Below are 24,380 nucleotides of genomic sequence, written 5' to 3'. Positions count from 1 at the left end.
TTGTGGGACAGGGACAGGGTCCAACCCAATTTGCTTGTATTCCCCCCAGCGTTTAATACAGCGCCTGGCACATAGTCAGCGCTTAACAAATATCAGAATTTTAAGTGAGCTGCATCTGAATTCTTCATCGTGAAGGATGTACTTGTATGACTTTCCATGTTGTCAGCGTTCGCCACAAGAGGACTTGCCCCACGGACTTTAGTTAGGGGTCCCTGGGGCATTTGATCCCTCTCCTGATTATCCTTTCCACCTTCACTCCACTCCCAAGGTTATAGGGCACAAGCAGAGAAGGTTAGGCAAGTTTACTGGCCATGGGTTCGAATCCCGGCTCTGCCACTTGTCAGCTGGGTGACTGTGGGCAAGTCACTTAACTTCTCTGGGCCTCAGTGACCTCATCTGTAAAATGGGGATTAAGACTGTCAGCCTCACGTGGAGCCGGGATTTGAACCCACGACCTCTTACTCCCCAGCCCGGGCTCTTGCCACTGAGTCACCCTGCTTCTGAATGAATGGAAAGGAGGGACTGAGGGGTGATAATAATGGCATTTATTAAGCGCTTACTACGTGCCAAGCACTGTTCTAAGCACTGAGGTAAATACAAGGTAATCAGGTTGTCCCATGTGGGGCTCCCAGGCTTCACCCCCATTTGACAGATGAGGCCACTGAGGCCCAGAGAAGTGAAATGGCTTGGCCAAAGTCCACCAGCTGACAGGTGGCGGGATTAGAACCCAAGATCTCAGAGTCCCTAGCCCTGGCTCTTTCCACTGAGTCCCCTTGTTTCTCTATGAATGAAAAGGAGGGACTGAGGGGTGGTAATAATGACATTTAAGCGCTTACTATACGCTAAGCACTGGGGTAAGTACAAGGTAATCAGGTTGTCCCATGTGGGGCTCCCAGTCTTCACCCCCATTTGACAGATGAGGCCACTGAGGCTCAGAGAAGAGAAATGGCCAAAGTGACCCAGCTGACAGGTGGCGGGATTAGAACCCACGACCTCTGACTCCCTAGCCTCGGCTCTTTCCACTGAGTCCCCCGGCTTCTCTAGGAACGAGAACGAGGGACTGAGGGGTGATAATGACATTTAAGCGCTTACTATACGCTAAGCACAAGGTAATCAGGTTGTCCCATGTGGGGGTCCCAGTCTTCACCCCCATTTGACAGATGAGGCCACTGAGGCCCAGAGAAGAGAAATGGCCAAAGTGACCCAGCTGACAAGTGGCGGGATTAGAACCCACAACCTCTGACTCCCTAGCCTCGGCTCTTTCCACTGAGTCCCCCTGCTTCTCTAGGAACGAAAAGGAGGGACTGAGGGGTGACCAGGAGACCCCCAGGAACCCAAAGCCCTGAGGGAGGCTGGGCCATGAGCAACTCCATCCGGGTCCTTGGGGGTGGGGGGGGGAGGGGCGGTGGATGGCGCCAAACTCTCGCGAGATTGGAGGGGCGAGAAACGGAGCCCAACGTCACTGGGACACCCGAGGGGCGGGGGGGGGGATGCTTTGGGAAGGTCCCAAGTAGGCGGAGGGGCGTCCCCTTTCCTCCCGCTTCCTCCGAGCCGCCTTTCTTCAGGAAGAAGCCCCCGACCCGTTGTCTCCTTTATTTTAGACTTTCAATATGGGCGAACGCGCCGCCCTCTCCCTCTCCTCCCCTCTTTTTTGGTCCTCCTGGTGGTCCCAGGGGGCGCGTCCCCCCCCGTCCCCGGGAGAATGGTTGCGTCCGCGCAGGCGCGTCGGTGCGGAGGCGGGCGAGGCGGCGGCCGCCGCCGCCGCCATTTTCCCGGGCCGCTGTGGCGGGGCGCCGCCCTCTGCGTCGGCCTTTCCTTCTTTCTTCCTTTTTCTTCGGTCCCGTGTCCCTTTTCGTCGCCTCCGTCCCCTCTGTCCTCCTCCGGGCTTCCCCCTCCCCCCCCTGCAGGAGGCGGACGATGGGTCCCAGGCGGGGGCCGAGCGTTGCGCGCAGCGTGGGGGCCGCCCTGCCGCCGCGGGCCGCGGGGCTGCCGGGGCTCCGCCGGCTGGTCGTCTTCTCTTGACATGGCCCGTCGCTCCGCCGTCTCCCCTTCCTCCTCCTCCTCCTCCTCCTCCTCCTCCTAGGCCGCCCCTCCCCTCCCCTCCCCCCCAGGACCGCCCCTCCCCCCGCCATGCCCCGACCCCGCTAAACCGCGCTCCGCCCGGATAATCGGGCAGGGGGGGGGGAAGGGAAGGGGAAAAAGAGGGGGAGCCCCCCCAAGGCGGCGGCGGCAGCGGCCCCTCCCCGTATTTTGGGGGCGCCGGGGGAGAATGTAAGCAGCCCTCCCCCCCCCGGGCGACCAGAAGGCCAGGCCTGGTGGCCATCCCCTCCCCCCCCTCCATCCCCTTTCTCCATCCTCTTCCTCCATCCTCTGCCTCTACCTCCTTCCTCTTCCTGCCTCCTCTTCATCCTCTTCCTCCATCTTCTTCATCCTCTTCCTCCATCCTCTTTCTCCTCCTCCTTCCTCTGCCTCCATCTCCTTTTTCCATCTTCTTCCTCCGCCTCCATCTCCTTTTTCCATCCTCTTCCTCCATCCCCTTCATCCCCTTTTTCTCCATCCTCTGCCTCCTCTTCCTCTATCTCCTTCCTCCATCCTCTTCCTCCATCCCCTTTTTCTCCATCCCCTTTCTCCTTCCCCCATCTCCTTTTTCTCCATCCTCTGCCTCCATCTCCTTTTTCCATCCTCTTCCTTCATCCCCTTTTTCTCCATCCTCTGCCTCCTCTTCCTCTATCTCCTTCCTCCATCCTCTTCCTCCATCCCCTTTTTCTCCATCCCCTTTCTCCTTCCCCCATCTCCTTTTTCTCCATCCTCTGCCTCCATCTCCTTTTTCCATCCTCTTCCTTCATCCCCTTTTTCTCCATCCTCTGCCTCCTCTTTCTCTATCTCCTTCCTCCATCCTCTTCCTCCATCCCCTTTTTCTCCATCCCCTTTCTCCTTCCCCCATCTCCTTTTTCTCCATCCTCTTCCTCCATCTCCTTTTTCCATCCTCTTCCTTCATCCCCCTTTTTCTCCATCCTCTGCCTCCTCTTCCTCCATCCCCTTCCTCCATCTCCTTCCTCCATCCTCTTCCTCTATCTCCTTCCTCCATCCTCTTCCTCCATCTCCTTTTTCTCCATCCTCTTCCTCCATCCCCTTCCTCCATCCCCTTCCTCCATCTCCTTTTTCCATCCCCTTCCTCCATCCTCTCCTTTTTCCATCCTCTTCCTCCATCCTCTCCTTTTTCCATCCTCTTCCTCCTCCCTCTCCTCCATCTCCTTCCCCTCCCTCCATCCCCCCGCCCACCCCCTTCCCCCCCCCCCCCCCCCGTCCTCCACCCCCTTCCACCACCATGGTCCCGGCGGGCAGGAGCTGCCCCAGGGCGACAGCGTGGGCGTCGGGCACCATGCCCCTGGCCTTCGGGCGGACCCCCAGCTGCCCCCGGCCCCACCGTGGTCGCCCGCAGGGAAAGCCCGGCCCCCCGGTCCTCGCCCTCCCAGCGCCGGACATCCCCGCCCCAAACCCCCCCAGACACTGAAGACCCTCCCCCCCCCACCCAAACCCTCATCCGAACCCCAGCCATGGGCCTGGCCCCCTAAACACCCCAATCGCACAGATCCGGCTCACCCGCCTCCCCTCTCCCCGCTTCGGAGGGGCGGCTCCCTTTTTATTTTCAACCTTTATTTTCCACGCTCCGGGCTCCCACTCGGCAGGCCATCGCGTCCTTTGGTCCCTCGCGCAGGCCTCCCGGGGTGGGGGGGGATGGATTCGTCCTGAAGGATGGGGCCGGCCGCCTCTTCATTGCACACCTGAATCCCGCGAAAGAGCTCCTTTTAATTCTTTACCCCTCCATTTCACCCCCCCCCCCCCCCCAATTAGGGCCAGAAAGCCGCTTCTGTCCATGCGTGAGCAGAAAATTTAGCCCGCACCCCTTCGTCCCCCGCCATTAGGGCAGGAAAGCTGTTTTCTGTCCATGCGTGGGCAGAAATTTTAGCCCGCTCCCCTCCCCCATCTCCCTTCGCACCCCGGCCCCGCATCTTCGTTGTCCAAAAATGGGTAGACGATTTTTGTTCCCCGACCCTCCAACCCGACGGTCTCCTAAGATTGCCTGAGTGCGGTTTTCTTTCTTTTTCTGGGGGTTGGGTGTGTGTTTGTGGGGGGAGGGCCGCCTTTGCGTTTTTTTAGCTCCCCAGTCCTCGGCGGGAGTGAAACGCCGTGTTTCTGTTGTACTTGAGTCTCGCGACGAAAGTGCCCGTAGTCTAGCGACAGTTTCCAAAGGCTCCCGTAACCACCCGAATTTCAAAATGGGAGACCCCAACTCCCGGAAGAAACAAGCTCAGAACAGACTTCGTGCTCAGCTTAGAAAGAAAAAAGAATCTTTAGCTGATCAGTTTGACTTCAAGATGTATATTGCCTTTGTATTCAAGGAGAAGGTAACTCCCTCTAAAGTTCTTACTCTTCCCCACCCCCCCGACCCGAAGCGATGCTTTTTTTCTCTTTTATCCCCCCTCTTTGCAAGGGTGTAGGTTCGTCGACTCGGCGGGACGGTTTTGCACTTTGGCCTCTGGGGGAAAAGAAAAGGGAAAAGTCGACGAGCGGTGCCTTCCCCTCCTCCAACGGTGTCCAGGTTGGAAGCCCCCGTCGGGAGACGACAAAGGGGTCTGGCGGGTTTATTTTAATGGTCTGTTTAAGACCCCCCTCCCCGGCCGACACCACGGCGCCGCTTCGCAAAACGGCGGTAACGACAGCGTTGGTTAAACGCCGCCCGTCAGGCGCCGCCCCGAGCGCCGCGGTAGAAGATGTCTTCCGACCCTCGAGGCCAAACGGTTGGACCGACGGCGCACCGTCCGGTCCAGGGCGGTCCCGGGCCGACGACACTCAGGCCCCTTCTTGATTTGAGGACGTACGGGGCAGAGTTCAAAACCCGCCGGCCCGGTACTCGCGCATCCTAGTTTACGGAGACATTTCTGGCGTTACGGCGACTCCGGGTCTTGTGCCGCGGTCGCCAGAGACCCGTGAATCTTCGAAGCGCGTACTACTCGGGTTAACTCGAAGGTCTTCTCCCCGGTTTGAAGGAAAGGTGGAGGGGGCGCGTCTCTGTCTTGGCGTGATTCCGGCCAAAGGGCCAGAACACACAGCGAGGCCCTGGAAAGAGCGATGTCCGATGAATTGGCTTTAAGCCCCTTAGGGGCTTTAGTCGTCCTCTCTTTCTGGGAGCGGGAAGCGTCCCCAAACTAGCTCCAGGTCGCTGCAGCGTGCGGACGCCCGTGAACCTTGCTCCGGATCGGCAGGAGGATGCTCTCCGAAGCTGCCGTCAGCCCCGAGGAGTGTCGGCGGTTAATCGTCCCGGTCTTTGGTTGCTGTCTCCGCTACCGCGGCGTCCGGGCCCCGGCGACTTCGGGGACGCGACTCGTCGGGGAAAGGCCGCAATGGGGCAACTCGGTCTGGCGAGCTCTCGCTCGGTGGCCGGCCTCCGATGCGGAAACGGGAGCGAGGGTTTTCGTTTAGGAAGTCAAAAACGGGGGTGCGCTTTCCCTCTGCTCCTCTCCCTTCCCCCCTGGGCTCGTTTGCGTATATTTTCATTGCCCTGCTTATTTTGTTAATGAGGTGTCCATCCCCTTCGTTCTGTTTATCGTGATGAGGTGGTTTTTGTCCGTCTGCCCCGATTAGACGGCGAGGGCAGGGACGGTCTCTATCCGTTGCCGACTTGTCCATTCCGAGCGCCGGGTCCAGTGCTCTGCACAGAGTAAGCGCTCAATAAATACGCCCGAATGAAAGAATGCCCTGAAAAATGGCCCCGGGGCCGAGGGGCGGATCCACGCTGGTCTGACCGTGGCGGTTTTTCTCTCCGATGAGCTGTTCGGCAGCAGCCCTGGAGCTGAGGAGGTGTGCGCGCTCATTTCTTCACACCCGCTGCCGGTCGAGGCGGCAACTTGCCCCCTCCCCGGGGTTAACGGAATCACCTTTGGAGGTATTTCTCCCCCCTCTTCCGAAATCCCTAGCTGAGGAAAGGCTTCGAACGAGCTACTCCTGGGTTTCCACCCCCCCCCCCACCCCCCCCAGCCGTTGCCCGTCCCGCTAGAAGCGGGGGTCTGACGGCGATGTCCTTGCTCCTAGAAGAAGAAGTCGGCGCTCTTCGAAGTGTCCGAAGTGATCCCGGTCATGACGAACAATTACGAAGAGAACATACTGAAAGGCGTGCGGGACTCCGGCTATTCCCTGGAAAGTTCCCTGGAGCTCTTGCAGAAGGATGTGGTGCAGCTCCACGCGCCTCGCTACCAGTCCATGCGCAGGGTAAGAAAGGGGGTCCTCCTCCCAGCCCCCCTCGCCCGCCTCCGGGCCCGTCGCGGGTCTCCCCCCCCCCCCCCCCCCCAAGAGCCGGCTTTCCGTCGGGCTCCCGGCCGACCTGCTGACCGAGCTTCGGGGGACGAAGAGCATCTGATGATGTTGGTATTCGTTAAAGCGCTTCCCGTGCGCCGAACGCTCTTCTAAGCACTGGGGGAGATCAGGTGGTCCCACGTGAGGCTCCCAGTCTTCCTCCCCGTTGGACGGGTGAGGGAAGCGAGGCGCCGAGGAGGGAAGTGACCGGCCCCGAGTCGCCCGGCTGACAGGTGGCGGAGGCGGGATTAGAACCCGGGACCTCGGACCCCTGGGCCCGGGCTCTTGCCGCTGAGCCGAGGGGGGCCGCCCCTGGACAGGTCCCGGAGAAGGTGTTTCACCTGCCGGGCCCGTTTATGGCCCAGATGAGTAGAGGATGGTGCCCACGGGCGCGCTGTTTTAGGATCATAAGGCGGAAGGCGGTTGACCTGGTGCCGCTGTGAACCTCAGCCCCCACGTTAGCCAGCTCTTTTTCGGGACCCCCAGAGCAGCAGCGGGAAGACCCCGGGCCTTTGCCTGGGAAATCGAAGGCCCCGGGTTCTAATCCCGGCTCCGCCCCTTGTCTGCTCTGTGACCTCGGGCGAGCCACGTCTGTGCGTCGGTTCCCTCATCTGTCAAATGGGGATGAAGACTGCGAGCCTCCCGCGGGACAGTCTGACGACCCTGGATCTGCCCCAGCGCTTAGAACAGTGCCCTGCACGTAGTAAGCGCTTAACAAATAGCAACATTCTTCTTAGCTGTGCCCGGTGGCTCCCGCTCCTCCTCCTCCTCTTTCCCAGCTGCGCGGGAACCATTCCCGTCGGGCCGGTGCGCGCCGCCCCGCTTCGGTGACCGGCCCGGGTCCTCTGGGGACGGGAGGGACGGAACCGGGCCTCACGTCTGCAGAGCCTAAGTTGGGGTCTTTGAGAGAGCGGGGCCGTCCAGCTCTTCGGACCCGCTTGACCCCGAGGGCCCGGGAGGCGGCCGCCCTCGGCGCGACTTTGCCTCGCGTCCCCTGCAGGGGAGTGACCTGTTCCCCTTGTCCTCGCAGGATGTAATCGGCTGTACCCAGGAGATCGATTTCATTCTCTGGCCTCGGAATGACATCGAGAAGATCGTCTGTCTCCTGTTTTCTAGGTGGAAGGGGTCCGAGGAGCCCTTTCGGCCCGTCCAGGTACTTCCCGTCCGTACCCCGACGGTCGAGCCCGGCCGGTCTGCCGCTTTTCAGACCCCCTCGCTGACCGGCCGCCGGGCGGCTGCTCGGCCCGGGCCCGTGTCGCGGACCGGAGAGGCCTGTCCTGGTAGAAGTATCCCGGAAGGCGGGCCGGCCCTCCGGCCGGGTATGGATTCGCACCTGGGCACCGGCGCCCGGGGTCGTTGGCCACGTGGAGGGGTCTGAGCTGCCCCTCCCGCCTCGGCCAGCGGGCTGCCGAGGAGAGAGACGGTGGAGGTGGAGGTCTAGCGGGAGGGACGATGCAAAAACATCGCCCTTGGACAAGGCCGGGGCTCTGATGCCGGGCCTCCTCCTCGGAGCGCCTCGCCGGAGCGCGTTGGTGCCCGTCTCTGGGAGCGGCGGGCACGGGGAGATCCCCACCCCCCCTCGCGGGAGAGCGCTCACACCGGCTTAGGGCTTTCTGCCCGGGAGGAGGAACTGTCACCGTTTCATTCGGAAACGGACTCTCTGTGAATTATTCACGTTCCTCAGCGGGATCTTTAACTCGTCGGCCTCCTCTTCAGCTACCCCTAGAGTGGGCCCTGCCGTAATCAGACTTACCCCCGGAAGCAGGAGAGCTCTTTTAATCGCTCTTTTCTTCAGAGCAGAAAGTGGAAAGCCCGATTTGGTTGAGGTGGGGGCGGGGGGGGTCAAGGTGTTAATTTTTCCTACCCTTCAAAAACACAGGGATTTTTTTCCCCCCCACCCACAGAGCTCTTGAAATGTAACTGGCTGAGCCTTGGAGAGACCCGCTAATATAACAATAACGATGTTGGTATTTGTTAAGCGCTTACTCTGTGCCAAGCACTGTTCTAAGCGCTGGGGTAGACACAGGGGAAATCAGGTTGCCCCACGTGGAGCTCACAGTCTTAATCCCCATTTTACAGACGAGGTCGCTGAGGCACAGTGAAGTGACTTGCCCAAAGTCACCCAGCTGAGGAGTGGCCGAGCTTGGGATTCGAACCCATGACCTCCGACTCCCAAGCCCGGGCTCTTTCCACCGAGCCACGCTGCTTCTAACATACTTCCCGTCCCCCCCCCCCCCTTTTCTTCGAAGTATGGCGACTGAGCTGAACAGAGTTGAGGAACGCGCATTTTAGTTGAGCGTTCGTCGATGCCCGGTCAGAGTAGCCTAGATAACGGTGGCCCATTTGGAATAGGAAGCGCTTGGAAAAATAAGTCCGTGTACCGGGCGGGGGGACGGGGGACTGAATTCTAAGCGAATTCTCCGTCCGGATTTACGTCGCTTTTGGATCGGCGGCTCTATCGTATGTTTCAGAACTAGATCGACGTCGCTTGGGTCGGTGTTGTGCATCGCGGGGGGCGTTCCCGCGGTTCTCCTTTGCCTAAGCCCGATTTGGGGGGAACTCGTTAGGAGGGCTTAGGCGGGGTGTATTTACTGAGCGCTTCCTGTGTGCAGAGCACTGTACCCGAGCGCTTGGAAAAGACAGTTGGGCAAGAGAGAGACGACCTGACCCCAGCGGGATCAGAGTCTGGAATGACCCAGGCCCCGGCTTGTGGTCCCTGGAGGGTCGGGTGTGCGTCGGAGGGGGCTTGGAGGGACGGCGTAGTAGCTGCCTTGATGGGCATCCGAGCCCAGAGCGCTAGTTGGCCCCCCCAAGCACAGCACTCTGCACCCAGTAACCGTTCAACGGACACCACCGATTGAGGTGTGGGAGTGCTTCCTTCGTGCCGGGCACTGGGCGTGAGGCAAGTCCAGCGGATTAGAGCCAGACGGTGCCCCCCAAGGGGCTCACGGTCTGAGAGAGGGCCAACGGGGGGTCGAGTCCCCGTTTTCCAGAAACCGAGGCCCGGAGAGGCGAAGCGACTCGGCCGGGATTGGTCCTCCTTCCAGAAGACCCCGACGGGTCCGTTATCTATCAGTCCATCGTGGCCACCGAGCGCTCGCTCTGCGGGCACTGTGCCAAGCTCCTGGGAGAGTACAACCCAAGGGCGAGACAGGTTGCCCGCCCAACGGCGAGCTTACGGTCTAGAGGGACAGTTACTTCCTCTGAGGTCTCTTTAAAGCTGTTCTTGGGGCGACGGTCTCTCCAAAAGGCTACCGCGCACGGAAGAAGCGGTGTGTTGGGGCGGGCGCGGCAGGGGGCCGGTGTCGGTCGGCTCCTCGGCTCGTCCGGGCCGGCCGTCGGGCCTTACGTTGCCCCCACCCGTGTCCCCGCGCAGGCCAAGTTTGAATTTCATCAGGGCGACTACGAAAACCAGTTTCTGCACGCACTGACCCGAAAGGACAAGACTGGGATCGTCGTCAACAACCCGAGCCAGTCGGTATTCCTCTTCATCGACAGACAGCACTTGCAGGTAAAGGAGCCGCCGCGGGCCTCCGTGGGCCGGGGCCGTCGCCCCGTCCCGCGGCGGAGAGCCGGGCTGGGGGGGTCGGGGGCGGTCTGCGCCCCTCCGGCCCGTGGCTCGGCGACTCGGCGAGACGATCCGAGGGTCAGCCGGGAGACGCTTCCTCCCGGAAGGGCCGCTGTCCCGGTCTCTCGGGCGGCCCGCCGTATCTAGCGGGCGCGGGGCGTCGGGGACGGGGTACGGGAGCCCACGACGGGCTTACGGTGTCTCGCTAGAGACTCGGGAGCAGCGTCCCGCCGGCGGTCCCGGGAGGCCGACGGCCAGCCCGGCCTCGGCCCGGCCCCCCTTCCCCTGCCAGGGTCCCCCGGGGAGCCGCCGGGGCCCGAGCGCGGGGCGCGGGCCGGCCTCGTCCGACCACCTCTGACAGAGCCGCTTCTCTCTCCGGCTCCCTCCGTGTCTCCCCCTCCTTGCCCCAGACTCCAAAGAGCAAAGCTACGATCTTCAAGTTATGCAGCGTCTGCTTGTACCTGCCTCAGGAGCAGCTCACCCACTGGGCGGTCGGCACCGTGGACGAGCACCTCCGCCCTTACATGCCCGAGTAGGGCTCTGGCCGGCGGGCCCCGGGGAGGATGACGGAGCCGGGCGGCGACGGCCGCCTCCCTCCCTCCTCCCCGTCCTCCCCTTTCACAGTCCGGAAGAAAGTAGGACTCACGCGCAGAACGCTACGTGTGCATCGTGAAACTCGCCCATCCCGGATCCTGATTTGTCCGTCTCTTGTCGTCCCCCCCGCCCCCCCCCTTTTTTTTTTTTGGTTTGGGGTTTTTTTTGCGTTCTCCCCTCCCCCTCCATCCGTAGCGCAGAACTTTTTTTTTTTTTTAAAAGAAAAAAAGGGAAATTCGGATGTCTTCTGCACGGACTTTGTGAAAGAGGGTGCTTTTGCAGAGCCCTGCCCCCCGCGCGTCACCGTGAAACGAAAAGACTGTCGTCGTCGTCGTCCCCCGCAACGCCGAAGCCGGCGGGGCCCCCCCCCGCCCCCGTCCCCGCGGCCCCGCTCCGCCTCCCGGCCGCGCCCGCCCGGCGCCGCCGTCGGTATCCAGAGGGCGAGAGGCCCACGGCACAGGTAACGAACCCATCCGCCGCCGGGAAAAGCCCCGCCGCGACCGCGGGGGCGAGGGAGCGCCGTCCGGCTCCGTCCAGCGAACGGAAGCGGTCGCTCCGATGGGAGCGTGGGGAAGAGATCTGAGGGAAGGGGAAAAAGGAGAAAAAAAAAAAAGAGCAGCATCTCATCCAACGTAGGCATCCTCCGCCTCTCATTTTGCCGGGCCACGTTAAAGTTCGCCGACACTCAGGTGGCTACTTAGGAATATTCCCCCCCCCCCCCCCCCGGATCTCTTTCCCCGTGTTGCTGTATTTAAAAAAAAAAAAAAAGAAAATTCTGCCGAGCGGGTCTTGAGTTCCACACTTTAAAAGAGACCGGGAGTCCGAGGTAACCCTTGCGGCTAAATTTCAGAGGATATAAACGAAGAGCTGCAGAAACCACGCGTGACAGAGGGTTTTCGTCTTTTTTTTTCCCTTCCCTCGAAGGAGTTTAAAAAAAAACAAAAAACAAAAAAAAAAAAACAAAAACAAAGTATATATATTGCTGGTGAACTGTGCAGGAAATACCGGTTTCTGAAACGCTTCAGAAAACCCCAAGCGAGTCTGGGAAGAGAAGCTGTCGTAAGACGGTCGTGACCTTAACGAGTGGGGGGGAGGGGAGAAATTTAAAAAAAAAAAAAAAGTGTTTTGGAGCGTCGGAGTCAGTTCCGCCAGAACATATTTTGTTACGGTTGTGCAATGAAAATGAGGAAGACTACTGTATAGTTTTTGAAGAAGGCTTCGCTCAAGGCTTGAGTATTTTATTGGAGTAATTCTGTATAAGCCTACTCCCTCGGGGGTAAAAACTAGCGCTTACCTGTTTCAAATCTGTATCTAGCTTTCGGTTGGAATCGGAAACCGTGGAAATTTTAAATAAATTAGGTGAAAGTTAATCGGCCGCGTGGTAGAACCGGCAGGGCCCAGGGAGACCCCAACGTTCAGAACAACGCGTAGAGTGAGCGCTCGGGGGCGGGGGGGCGAAAACGGGAGAGCCGGGCGGTGAGAAGGCGGTCCCCGACTGCCGGCGGGGCACGGACCCAGCGGGGCGACGGGGCGGACGCACGGGCTCCCGGCCGCGGGGCCGGGGAGGGCGTCGCGGCTTCCCCGGACCGGATCGGCGAGGAAGGAGGTCACCGAGCTCCCCGGGCGGGGAGAGGCGCCGGGGCAGCGGGCCGACGACGTCCTTACCGCACCCTCAGTGGGCCGGCGCGCCCAAGGGACCGTTGCGGGCGGCGATCGACAGGCGGCCGCCGAGGGGATGTCTCTCCCCGGAGTCCCGCCCCGACGGGTTTCCCTCTGGGCGGCGGCCTCAGGATCCCAGGTGCTTGGTGTGGCGGCCCTGGGCCACCAGCTTGCCCGTGGTCTTGTTGGTCACGTCCACGGTGGCGAAGGCCAGGGTTTTCCCTTGCTTCAGAATGTGAGCGGCGATCAGGATCTCCTCGCCGATCTTGGCGGGGGACACGTACCTTAAATGAAACGGGGAGGACACCCAGGGTTGCCCCGTGGCCACGGTTCGGCGGGAAAGGCCGCCCCCCCCCCCCCCCCCCCCCCCCGCTCTCGGGACACGTCCCCCTCTCCCCCGACCCCTCGGCTCGCGGCCCCTGCCTGGATCGCACCCCTACCCTCGTCCCGGAGCGGGGGTGGCAAGGGGGCAGCGGAAGACCGTCCCCGCTTGGTGACACCGGGAAACCGGAGCGCAGAAGGAAGCTGGCAGTAGAGCTCGTTTCCCGACGTTTATTTGCTACGCTGGCTTCCTGCTCTTGGAGGCGGGGCCCGTTAAGAGCGGGAAGGGGGGAGAATGCGCCATCGGGGACCCCCCCCCCCCCCCCCCCTGGGGCTCCGAAACCGTTCTCCGGAGGGCAGGAAGTGCCCAAGAATAATAACGATAATGTCGGTATTTAAGCGCTTACTAGGGGCCGCCCGCTGGGGTAGATAGAGGGGAATCGGGGGGGTCCCACGGTCTCCATCCCCCTTCTGCGGCCGAGGTCGCCGACAGACCGAGACGCGAAGGGACGGAGGCGCACGTGGGATTAGAACCCATGACCTCCGACTCCTCAGCCCGGGCTCTTCCCAAGCCCGCCCCTCTAAGTGGGGCAGAGGCTAATATGTCCGATATTTGTTATTTAGTGGGCACGCCCCGGGTGCGGGACGCTGAGGGAGGTTGGGGGGGGGGGACGACGAGGCACAGGGGTCCTGTGCCCGCAAGGGGGTCTAGAGCAGCCGGACGTTAAATTACGGACGTGGACCGAAGCGGGTTCCCTGAAAATCCCCTTCCCCTTTCCCCAGGCGCTCGTGATGAGGCCGGGGCCCGGCCTCGGCCGGGACGAGCCCGAGGGGGAATGTCTGGCTCCCCTTCGCCCGGCCGCCCACCCGGGAGAGGGGGCTCGAGCGAGGGGTGAGGCGTCTTTCTGGGGGGACACGGGCCGGGGTGTGGGCTCGGAGCCGGCTTGCCGTGCTTTGGAAAGACAGATCCCCCCCCGCCCCCCCCATCTCACGGGCAGGGAACGTCTCCACCGACGCTGCACTCTCCCAAGCGCTCAGTACAGTGCCCGGCAGACAGCGAGTGCTCAATAAGCGCCCCGATGGATCGGGGGAGGGCAGAGCCCTTTTAGCCCTCCGCAGGGCTCTTCCCCGAGGGCCAGAGACGGCCCGTCCGGCTACCGCTCGGCCTCTAGTTGCCGCCCCCCCGGGGGCGGGGGAGACGAGCCGGGGGGGCGTCCAAACCAGCCTGCCCCTCGGGGCGCGGGCCAGGGCGGAGGGCCGGCGCGCGCACCCCGACCCCGCGGTCGGAAGCGGGGGGGGGGGGGTCCCGCTGCCGTCCTCCCGTGGGGGGGTGTCGGTGGGCCCCGGTCCCGAAGCGCTTCGCCGCGGCGTCCGGGAAGCGAGCCGGCGCGCCTACGTGATGTTCATGTCGACGCTGACGCCCGGCGATCCTCTTTCGGTGTGGAGCAGGGCGGCCGTGGACACCACGTCGACCAGGGTGGCCGTCAGCCCCCCGTGCAGCGTGCCGCCCCGGTTGACGTGCTCTTCCCCCACTTGCATCTGGCACACCACCTTCCCGGGGCTCGCGGACAGGACCGTCATCTGAGGGGAAGCCACGACGACAACGTCCGCGCCGAACCCTCCGGCCACCCCCCCCCCCCCGCCCCCCCGGCCGGGGCGGTTAGAAGGTACAGCGGGCCGTAGTTACGATCGTGTGGGTATTTCGTGTTGGTCACGGGTTCTAATCCCCACTCCGCCGCTTGCCGGCTGTGTGACTCTGGTCAAGTCACTTGGCTGGGCCTCAGTTCCCTCCTCTGTCAAATGGGGATGAAGATGGGGAGCCCCACAGGGGACATCCTGATGACCTTGTATCCCCCAGCGCTTAGAACAGTGCTTGGCACAGAGTACGCGCTTAACGAATACTATCATCATCATTCTCTGGGCCTCAGTTCCCTCATCTGTTAAATGGGGATCAAGACTGGGCGCCCCACAGGGGACAACCTGATGATCTTGTGTCTCCCCCGGCGCTTAGAACAGTGCTTGGCACATAGTACGCGCTTAACAAATATCATTATCATTATTCCCTGGGCCTTTCCCCCAGCGCTTAGAACAGTGCTTGGCACATAGTAAGCGCTTAACAAATGCCGTCATCATCATCATCATCATTCTCTGGGCCTCAGTGACCTCATCTGTCAAATGGGGACTAAGACTGTGAGCCCCAAGCGGGACAACCTGATGCCCCTGTATCCCCCGCCAGCGCTTAGAACAGTGCTTGGCACATAGTAAGCGCTTAAATGCCATCATCATTACTATTATTATTATTATTCTCTGGGCCTCAGTGACCTCATCTGTCAAATGGGGACTACGACAGCGAGCCCCAAGCGGGACAACTTGATGACCTTGTATCTCCCCCAGCGCTTAGAACAGTGCTTGGCACATAGTACGCCCTTAACAAATGCCATCATCATTATTATTATCATCATTCTCGGGGCCTCAGTGACCTCATCTGTCAAATGGGGACTACGACAGCGAGCCCCAAGCGGGACAACTTGATGACCTTGTATCTCCCCCAGCGCTTAGAACAGTGCTTGGCACATAGTACGCGCTTAACAAATGCCATCATTATTATTATTATCATTCTCGGGGCCTCAGTGACCTCATCTGTCAAATGGGGACTAAGACTGTGAGCCCCCCCGGGACAACCTGATCACCTTCCATCTCCCCCAGCGCTTAGGACAGTGCTTGGCACATAGTAAGCGCTTAATGCTGCTGCTGTTATTATTCTCTGTGCCTCGGTGACCTCATCTCTTAAATGAGGATGAAGACTGTGAGCCCCACCTGGGACCACCTGATGACCTTCCACCCGCCCCAGCGCTTAGCACAGTGCTTGGCCCAGAGTAAGCCCTTAATATTATTATTTTTCTTTGTGCCTCAGTTTACTCGTCTGTCCCACGGGGATGCAGGCGGTGAGACCTACGTGGGACCACCTGATGACCTTCCACCCGCCCCAGCGCTTAGCACAGTGCTTGGCCCAGAGTAAGCCCTTAATATTATTTTTCTTTGTGCCTCAGTTTACGCGTCTGTCCCACGGGGATGCAGGCGGTGAGACCTACGTGGGACCACCTGATGACCTTCCGCCCCCCCCCCCCCAGCGCTTAGCACAGCGCTTGGCGCAGGGTCAGCGCTGGACAAAATGGCCACCATTTAGGAATGCTATGAATTACTGTTATTAACGGTTACCTTCTCCAGCACCCGGTCGAACCCAGCGGTGTCGAGCAAGGCCTTCATGAGGTCCCGCAGGCCCTGCAGGGTCAGGGAAGCCATGGCGGCCAGGGGAGACACCGGAAGTGCCACACCCACTTCCGGTCCCGCCGCCACCCCCGGGCGCCGGGGTTCCGGCCCCCCCCTCCGGTCCCCCCCTTAACGGATCCTCCCGCCGGACGGCCTCCCCGGCCTCCCTCCCCTCAGGAGACGCCGGCATCCGCCAGGTCCGGCCCCGCCCGGGGCGTCCTTCCCCGTCCTGGAGCGCCCCGGGGGCGGAGCACGTTTCCAGCCGGAGGGTTGAGGCCGGGACACCGCAAGGGGCGGGGGGGGGGCAGAGGGGAGTGCGCATGCGCCGGAGCGGCGGCGGTTCTGCGCCTGCGCGCGCGAGGCGACGAGGCGGGGGCGGAGAGAAGGGAGGGGGCGCCGCGGAGGTTCCGCGCCTGCGCGCTCGAGTCGACGCGGGCGGGGGGCGCCGCGGCTGTTCTGCGCCTGCGCGCTCGAGTCGACGAGGCGGTAGGGGGGAGAGAAGGGAGGAGGCGCGGCGCCGGTCCTGCGCCTGCGCGGGAGAGGCGAAGCGGCGGTTCTGCGCCTGCGCGTGGGAGTCGACGAGGCCGAAGGGGAGAGTAGGGAGGGGGGCGCGGCGGCGGTTCTGCGCCTGCGCGGGGGAGTCGACTAGGCAGTTCTGCGCCTGCGCCCGCCAGCGGCGGCAGCCGAGGGGGAGAGAAGGGAGGGGGCGCGGCAGCCGTTCTGCGCCTGCGCGGGAGAGTCGAAGCGGCGGGCCTGCGCCTGGGAGTCGACGAGGCGGGGTGGAGAGTAGGGGAGGGGGCGCGGCGGCGGTTCTGCGCCTGCGCGGGGGAGTCGACTAGGCAGTTCTGCGCCTGCGCCTGGGAGTCGACGAGGCGGGGGGGAGAGTAGGGAGGGGGCGCGGCGGCGGTACTGCGCCTGCGCGGGGGCGTCGACTAGGCAGTTCTGCGCCTGCGCCGGCCAGCGGCGGCAGCCGAGGGGGAGAGAAGGGAGGGGGCGCGGCGGCGGCGCTGCTGCGCGTGCGCGCGTTTTTTGGCGGGCTTCCGCCTGAGGCGGCGCGCGGCCCCCGGCGCCATGGCGGAGCTGGCCGAGGCGCCTTCCGGCCCGACCCCCGCCCGGGCGTCCGGAGAAGGACGGGCACCGGCCCAGGGGGACGAGGGGGACGAGGGGGACGAGGGGGCCCGGGCCCGACTCTGCGACCGGTTCGTCGCCATCGCGGGCTGCGAGCGGGAGGTCGCCCGGGCCGCCCTGGAGGGCCGCGCCTGGAGCCTCGACGTAAGGACGCCCTGCCTTGACGTGACCGCCGTGACACGGCCGCCCCTTGACATGACTGCCTTGACACGGCCGCCCCTTGACACGGCCTCCATGACATGACCTCCCCTTGACGTGGCCGCCCTGACGTGGCCGCCTTGACACGGCCGCCCCTTGACACGACCGCCCCTTGACACGGCCTCCATGACATGACCACCCCTTGACATGACCACCATGACACGGCCGCCCCTTGACACGGCCGCCCCTTGACGTGGCCGCCTTGACGTGACGCCCTGACGTGGCCGCCCTGACACGACCGCCCCTTGACACGGTCTCCATGACATGGCCAACCCTTGACACGGCCGCCATGACATGACCCTTGACATGACCCCCCCCTTGACATGGCCGCCCCTTGACACGGCCTCCATGACACGACCACCCCTTGACATGACCACCATGACACGGCCGCCCCTCGACACGGCCGCCCCTCGCCGTGGCCGCCCCTCGACGTGGCCGCCTTGACGTGACGCCCTGACGTGGCCGCCATGACGCGACCGCCCCTTGACACGACCACACCTTGACATGACCGCCACGACGTGGCCGCCCCTCGACGTGGCCTCCGTGACATGACCGCCCTTTGACATGGCCTCCCCTTGACATGACCGCCTTGACCTGGCCGCCGGGCCCCCACACCCCGCCAACCCTTTATCTTTGCCTTTCAGAGGGCCCTGGACGCCTACTTCGACGACCCCCCGAGCAGAGGCGGCGGCCCCGAGCCCCCCGTCGCCCCGCCGCCTTGGTAAGGGCCACCGCCGGACCGCCGGAAGGAGCCGAGTCCCCACCGTTGACCGCACCGCCCACCGGAAGGAGACGAGGCCCCGCCATCCATCGCCCCACCCACCGGCAGCCGTCGTGCTGCCCGGTTTTAGACCCCCCGCTCTGGGCCGAGCTCTCTGCTCGGCGCTGGAGTGACATGATGATAATAATAATGTTGGGATTAAGCGCCCTCAGTGGGCCCAGCGCTCTTCTCGGCGCCGGAGTAATGATAATAGTAATAACGTTGGTATTTGTTAAGCGCTCACTACGTGCCGAGCACCGTTCTAAGCGCTGGGGTAGATACAGGGTCATCAGGTTGTCCCACGTGAGGCCCCCGGTTAATCCCCATTTTCCAGATGAGGTCAGTGAGGCCCAGAGAAGTGAAGTGACTCGCCCACGGTCACACAGCTGACGGGGCAGAGCCGGGTTTCGAACCCATCACCTCTGACTCCCAAGCCCGGGCTCTTTCCACTGAGCCACGCTGCTTCTCTAATAATACTAATAACGGCGGGATTAAGCGTCCAGGATGGGCCAAGCACTCTTCTCAGCGCTGGAGTAACGATAATAATAACAGTGTTGGGATTAAGCGCCCGCTATGTGCCGAGCACCCTTCTCGGCGCTGGAGTAACGATAATACTGCTAATGTTGGGATTAAGCGCCCGCTTTGTGCCAAGCACTCTTCTCGGCGCTGGGGTGACGACACTAATAACGTCGGGATTAAACGCCCACAATGGGCCCAGCACGCTTCTCGGCGCTGGCGTAATGATAATGTTGGGATTAAGCGCCCACTATGTGCCCAGCACTCTTCTCGGCGCTGGAGTGATGATACTAATAATGTTGGGATTAGGCACCTGCTGTGGGCCAAGCACTGGAATAAGGATACGAATAATGTTGGGATTAGGCACCTACTGGGGGCCAAGCACCCTTCCGAGCGCTGGAGTGATGATAATGTCGGTATTTGTTAAGCACCGACTCTGTGCCGAGCACTGTTCTCAGCGCCGGGGTGGATCCAGGGCAGTCAGGTGGTCCCACGTGGGGCTCGCAGTCTTCATCCCCACGTTACAGATGAGGGAACCGAGGCAAAAGAAGGGAAGTGACCTGCCCAGAGTCACGCAGCTGACAGGTGGCGGAGCCGGGATTAGAACCCCGCGCCACCGTAATAATCGCGGGATCCGGGCCTTGCGGCGTCCGTCCCCGAGGCCCGCGAAGCCCGGGACACCGAGGGAAACCCCGTGACGGGGCCGCCCGGGACATCCCCAGTCACGGCTAGAAATCGGAGCTTCCCGACGTCCCCAAATTGACCCCGGGGAAACCCGGAGGCCCCTGGCCGGGGATCCGTCCACGCTCAAACTTTTCTCTCGGCTTCCGCCGTCCCGGATCCCACCCGAGCCTCGTGACCGTCCCTTCGCCGGGGACCCGACGGCCAGAGAAGAGGGCGGCCGACGAGATGTAAACCGTCCTGCGGGTGGAGAGGGATCGAAATGGGTCAGTTCCGCGATTTTTGCAAAAATACGGTTCGGCGTGGGTTTCTCTGGTTCCTCGTAGCGTGGACCTGACTGACGACTCTCCCGCCGGGGCCTCCGGTTCCGCCGCCGCCGGTGAAGACGACGACGGTACCTTCAGTGTCGTTTCCTGGAATGTCGACGGCCTCGACTTGAACGATTTGTCAGAGAGGGCCAGGGCCGTGTGCTCCTATTTAACTCTGTGAGTAAACCCCCGCTCCGTACGTGCTCGACAGATACCCCGGATCGATCCGGAAGAGTTAAGCCGCGAGAGTGTCGTGGCCGTTGACCGTGTCCGAATACAAACCTCTTTTGGATTAGGTACAGTCCAACCGTGGTGTTCCTTCAGGAAGTTATTCCCCCCTATTACGACTACCTTAAGAAGAGAGCGACTGGTTACACGATCGTTCCAGGTAACCGCGGTCACCGTACTGAGCGCTCGGCGGGGTCCGCCACACGGGAAAGACCCGGGCCCTGCCGGGAGGGACTTTCCGGGTGAACTCATCCCCGCAGGTTGTCCCGGAGCGAAAGGTGGCCAGGACGGAGGGACCCGCGCGCCTACTTTAACTCGTGCGCCGCGGTTCTTGAAACAACGCATCTGAGCGCCTGCGGCCGTTTTCTTAGGAACGGGAGAATGGAAGGAGGTGGGCTGGGTGTCCGTTCGAGGTTTCCTCGAGCGAGACAGCGGTATTTCAGGGCGCTTTCTGAGGGACAGGGATCATCGCGCTCAGCTTTGGAGTAGACGCAGGACGATCAGATCCGGCCCCCCCGTTCCACGGAGGGTTTGGGTTCTAAGAGGGAGGAGGGGTACCTGGTCCCCGTTTCGCAGATGAGGGAAACCGAGCCCCCCTCTCCAAAATTCAGTGACCTGCCCAAGGTCTGGAACGGGAACCCAGGTCTCCCGCTTCTTAACGGTACGTGTTAAGCGCTCACTACGTGCCAGGCACCGTACGAAGCGCGGGGGAGAGCTTAAGGTGATCGGGTCGGGCCCGGTCTCTGTCCCACGCGGGGCTCTAAATGGGAGGGAGGTGGGGCGAAATCCCCGTTTTTCAGATGCGGAAACGGGCAGGAGGCCGAGCGGGTTTCGAACTCAAGCCCCCCCCCCCCCCGATTCCCGGTCCCGGGCTCTTTCCGCCGGGCCGAGGCCGACGTTGGGCGAATGGTCTCAGAAGGGCGCTTTCTTTTCCCTGACCGGTTTTCAGGTTGTGAAGACGGCTATTTCACCGTCATAATGCTGAAGAAATCGAGGGTCAAGTTGATAAGCCAAGAAATCACACCTTTCCCAGAAACCCAAATGATGAGAAACCTTCTGAGTGTGCAGGTAACGGGGGCGGGGGGGGGGGCCTCTCGTTCTAGAGGTCGAGTTCCAGAGGGCTCCGGCGATTTGAGCAGAGACCTCACGGGAAGAACGCGATTCTTAAGGGAACGCTACCCGAAAGTGCCGTAAATACGCCCGAAATGGGTTCCCCGAAGATGACCGAGGAAACGTTAGCCTCAGGGGAACAGCAGTAGTATTTACTAAGTGTTTACGCTGCGCAGAGCCCCGCGCCAAACTGGGGGAATAAGACCCGGACCCTTGAGGGGCTTGCGGTCTCAGTCCACGCTGGGTGCCTCGGCTCCCTCATCTGTAAAATGGGGATTAAAACCGGGAGCCCCACGTGGCTTGATCGCCTTGTATCCCCCGGTGCTTAGAACAGTGCCCTGCACACGGTCGGCGCTGCACAAATACCACCATTTGTGTTTTTTCTTTTAAAAATTGGGATTAGGGTTAAAATAAGAAAATAGGCATCCTCAGTAATAATCTGTGAAGAATCGACCGTGTCCGGGACCGTCCCGAGGACTGGGGGTGATCAGGGTGAGCAGACGGGTCCGTCCCCGACCCGCTTCGGGGGCGGGAGGATACCGTGACCCCGTCTTTATAGGTGAGGCGACCGAGGCACGGCAGAAGCGGCGCGGCTCGGTGGAAAGAGCCCGGGCTCCGGAGTCAGAGGTCGTGGGTTCGACCCCCCCCCCCGGCTCTGCCGCCCGTCAGCCGTGTGACCGTGGGCGAGTCGCTTCCCTTCTCTGTGCCTCGGTTCCCTCATCTGTAAAATGGGGATTAAAAGCGTGTGAGCCCCACGCGGGCCAACCCGATGACCCCGGGTCTCCCCCAGGGCTCAGAACGGTGCTCGGCACCCAGCAAGCGCTTAACAAATAGCAACGTTACCAAGTCAGGCGAGCTGTCCCGAGGTCACGCGCCAGGCGAGCGGCCGAGCCGGGATCGGGGCCCGGGTGTCGTGGGCCCCGCCCCGGCCGGCGCGGCGTCCTCCGACGGCGGAGCGTTCCCGGGAACGGGGGGGGACGTGACCGGCGGCGCGGTCTCCGGGGCTCGGGACGCCGGCCGGGACCCGACCTCTTGTCGCAGGCGAAGATCCTGGGCAACGAGCTCTGTCTCATGACCTCCCACCTGGAGAGCACCAGAGAGTCCTCCGAGGAGCGAGTCAACCAGCTGAGGACCGTGGTGAAGAAGATGCAGGAGACGCCCGAGGCGGCGACGGTCATCTTCGGGGGCGACACCAACCTGAGGGACTCGGAGGTGAGCCGTGCCGGGGGGCGGGGGGGGGGGGGGGTCGGGCCCTCCCAAGCGCCGAGGGATAATGATAACAACAACGATGATAACGCCGGTATCGGTTAAGCGCTTACTAGGCGCCGCGCACCCTTCTCAGCGCCGGGGCGGACGCGGGGGAATCAGGTCGTCCCACCTGGGGCTTCCCGATCTCGATCCCGAACTCACACCCGAGGCAACCGAGGCACCGAGAAGCGAAGCGACCTGCCCCAAAGTCACGCGGCTGACCCGCGGCCCAGCCGGGCCTCGGACCCGTGACCCCCGACTCCAAAGCCCGCGCTCTTCCCACCGAGCGAGCGCTCGGGAATTACCATCGACCTCCCCGCTCCCGCCTCCCGGTACGAAGTCTGCCAGCGACGGGGAGACAGAGTCCCCCCCGTCCTTGTCTGAAGTCTGCCGACAACCCCATGCCGCCAGGGATACTTCTTGAGCGCCCACTGTGCGCGGAGCACCGCGTGGAGTGCCTTTAAATACGTAATCGGGGCATTCGTTAAGAGCTTCCGGTCATAATTATGGCATTTAAGAGCTGACTGTGGGCCGGGCGCTGTACTGGGCACTGGGGCGGGTAGTAAATACCACCGCTGGTGTTGGTATTAAGCGCTTACTACGGGCCGAGCGCCGTCCTAAGCGCCGGGGGAGATAGCGGGTCGTCGCGGGGTCGTCCCACGTGAGGCTCGCGGTCTTCCTCCCCGTTTTACGGATGAGGGAACCGAGGCCCCGAGAAGTGGAGCGACTCGGCCAGAGTCACCCGGCCGACAGGTGGCGGAGCCCCGGGATCAGAACCCGCGACCTCTGACTCCTAAACCCCGGCTCTTTCCGCCGAGCCCCGCGGCCGGTCCCGGTCCCCGGTCCCGGTCCCCGCCTTACAGACGAGGGAAGTGAAGCGACCCGCCCGGGGTCAACCAGCAGACGGGCGGCGGAGCGGGGGATTAGCGGGGATGAGAAGCAGCGTGGCTCAGTGGAAAGGGCACGGGCTCCGGAGTCAGAGGCCATGGGTTCGAATCCCCGGTTCGGCCACTTGTCGGCTGTGTGGCCGGGGGCGAGAGTCACTTCACTTCTCTGCGCCTCAGTGACCTCATCTGGAAAATGGGGACGGAGACCGGGAGCCCCACGTGGGCCGACCCGATCCCCCCGCGCCTACCCCGGCGCTTAGAACGGTGCTCTGCCCATAGTAAGCGCTTAGCGGATACCGACGTTACTATTATTATTATTATTATTATTATTAACCGGCGACCTCCTGGCTCCCAGGCCCGAGCCCCTACCCCCTCTACCCGTCGTCAGCCGGGTGGCGTTTCCCGGTCAGAGTACGCGCGCCGCGGAGACGCCGCCGAGCCCCCGAACGGACGCCTGCCCTCTTCCAGGTGTCGAAACTGGGCGGCCTGCCCGCCGACATCCTGGATATCTGGGAATTCCTGGGCGAGCCCGAGTCCTGCCGCTACACGTGGGACACCCAGGCCAACTGCAACCTGAGGGTCCGCTACAAGCGCAAGCTCCGTTTCGACCGCCTGTTTTTCCGGGCGGCGGCCCAGGGGGGCCGCGTCGTCCCCCGCAGCCTGGACCTGCTCGGGACGGAGAAACTGGACTGCGGCCGCTTCCCCAGCGACCACTGGGGCCTCCTCTGCCACTTCGACGTCGTCTCGTGAAGCGCCTCCCCCGCCCCGGGCCCCGTCCCTCCTCCCGGGACCTCGCCCTCCCACCTGCCCGGAGAGACGGGAGGGAGAGGGTTCCCTTCCCGCTCTCGCTCGCCGCCGCCGCCCACTCCTCTCTGGTCTCGATTTTCCTCCCACCCAGCCCCACGGTCTCGAGGACGCGTTCCGGGCGGATCTTCACGCCGGTTTCCCCTTCAGCGCGAATCCGGACGGTCCCCCGATTTCTTTTTAAGCGCGGTTCCCTTTTAAATAAAATCTCGCGGAGTCCGCCTCTCGTCGGGGTCAGCGGGGCTTGGGGAGCGCCGGTTTGGGGCGGGGCCCTGCGCCAAGCGCCCGGGAGGGTACGGTACGGTCGGGGGCGGGGGCGGGGGGGGTCTGCCGTACCCACAGCCCCGTACCGAGCGCCTGGGAGAGGACGAGGAGCGTCGCGGACGGGCTTCCCCGCCCTTTTGCCCTCGAGGAGTCCAGTCCGCCGTAGCCCCGGACTGAGCGCCTGGGAGAATACGGTGGGAGATCGGGTCCCCGCCTTCGAGGAGCTTAGCGAGCGCCTAACGGACGCCGGAATTCTCGTTTCGGGCCTCCTCCGCTCCGGGCCGGCCGCCGGAAGGAGCCGCCCGCCCGCCGCCCCCCTTCCGAACGACGCGGGGTCTCCTTCCCCTCCTCCCGGGTCCCCGGCCCCCGTCCCTCCCTGGAACGAGAGGATTCGATCCTCGTGCGGAATCGAGGAAGGAGAGGCGGCGGCGGCAGACTAGCGGGGGAGGGGAAAAATGGCTTCCCAACACCCGACGCCGCTC

General features: G+C 62.8%; 3 protein-coding genes across 5 annotated transcripts; 2 read left to right on the top strand and 1 right to left on the bottom strand.

The window, feature by feature from the left end:
* Positions 1-3,308: 3,308 nt before the first annotated feature.
* Positions 3,309-11,886, top strand: CX2H6orf62 (chromosome X2 C6orf62 homolog). Of its 3 annotated transcripts, XM_029052753.2 has the most exons (6): positions 3,309-4,409; positions 4,496-4,603; positions 6,094-6,270; positions 7,385-7,507; positions 9,731-9,865; positions 10,333-11,886. In XM_029052753.2, exons 1-6 carry the CDS (start codon positions 4,281-4,283, stop codon positions 10,456-10,458), a joined length of 798 nt encoding a protein of 265 aa, XP_028908586.1. In that variant the 5' UTR covers positions 3,309-4,280; the 3' UTR covers positions 10,459-11,886. The 3 variants fall into 3 exon arrangements, with proteins under 3 accessions (XP_028908586.1, XP_028908589.1, XP_028908588.1); XM_029052756.2 differs by lacking the exon at positions 4,496-4,603 and having other exon boundaries at positions 3,311-4,409; positions 6,097-6,270; XM_029052755.2 differs by lacking the exon at positions 4,496-4,603 and having other exon boundaries at positions 3,313-4,409.
* On the bottom strand, positions 11,717-15,841 carry ACOT13 (acyl-CoA thioesterase 13). Its single transcript, XM_029052757.2, has 3 exons — positions 15,716-15,841; positions 13,893-14,077; positions 11,717-12,459 (listed from the first exon to the last, which is right to left on the bottom strand). Exons 1-3 carry the CDS (start codon positions 15,797-15,799, stop codon positions 12,303-12,305), a joined length of 426 nt encoding a protein of 141 aa, XP_028908590.1. The 5' UTR covers positions 15,800-15,841; the 3' UTR covers positions 11,717-12,302.
* Positions 15,842-16,798: 957 nt separating this feature from the next.
* On the top strand, positions 16,799-23,857 carry TDP2 (tyrosyl-DNA phosphodiesterase 2). Its single transcript, XM_029053400.2, has 7 exons — positions 16,799-17,038; positions 17,737-17,813; positions 19,376-19,534; positions 19,654-19,745; positions 20,535-20,653; positions 21,737-21,907; positions 23,299-23,857. Exons 1-7 carry the CDS (start codon positions 16,838-16,840, stop codon positions 23,578-23,580), a joined length of 1,101 nt encoding a protein of 366 aa, XP_028909233.1. The 5' UTR covers positions 16,799-16,837; the 3' UTR covers positions 23,581-23,857.
* The last annotated feature ends 523 nt before the right edge of the window (positions 23,858-24,380 follow it).

This window comes from Ornithorhynchus anatinus, chromosome X2 (genome assembly GCF_004115215.2).
Source record: "Ornithorhynchus anatinus isolate Pmale09 chromosome X2, mOrnAna1.pri.v4, whole genome shotgun sequence".
Classification (NCBI taxonomy): Eukaryota; Metazoa; Chordata; class Mammalia; order Monotremata; family Ornithorhynchidae; genus Ornithorhynchus; species Ornithorhynchus anatinus.
This window is presented reverse-complemented; position numbering and strand designations above follow the sequence as displayed.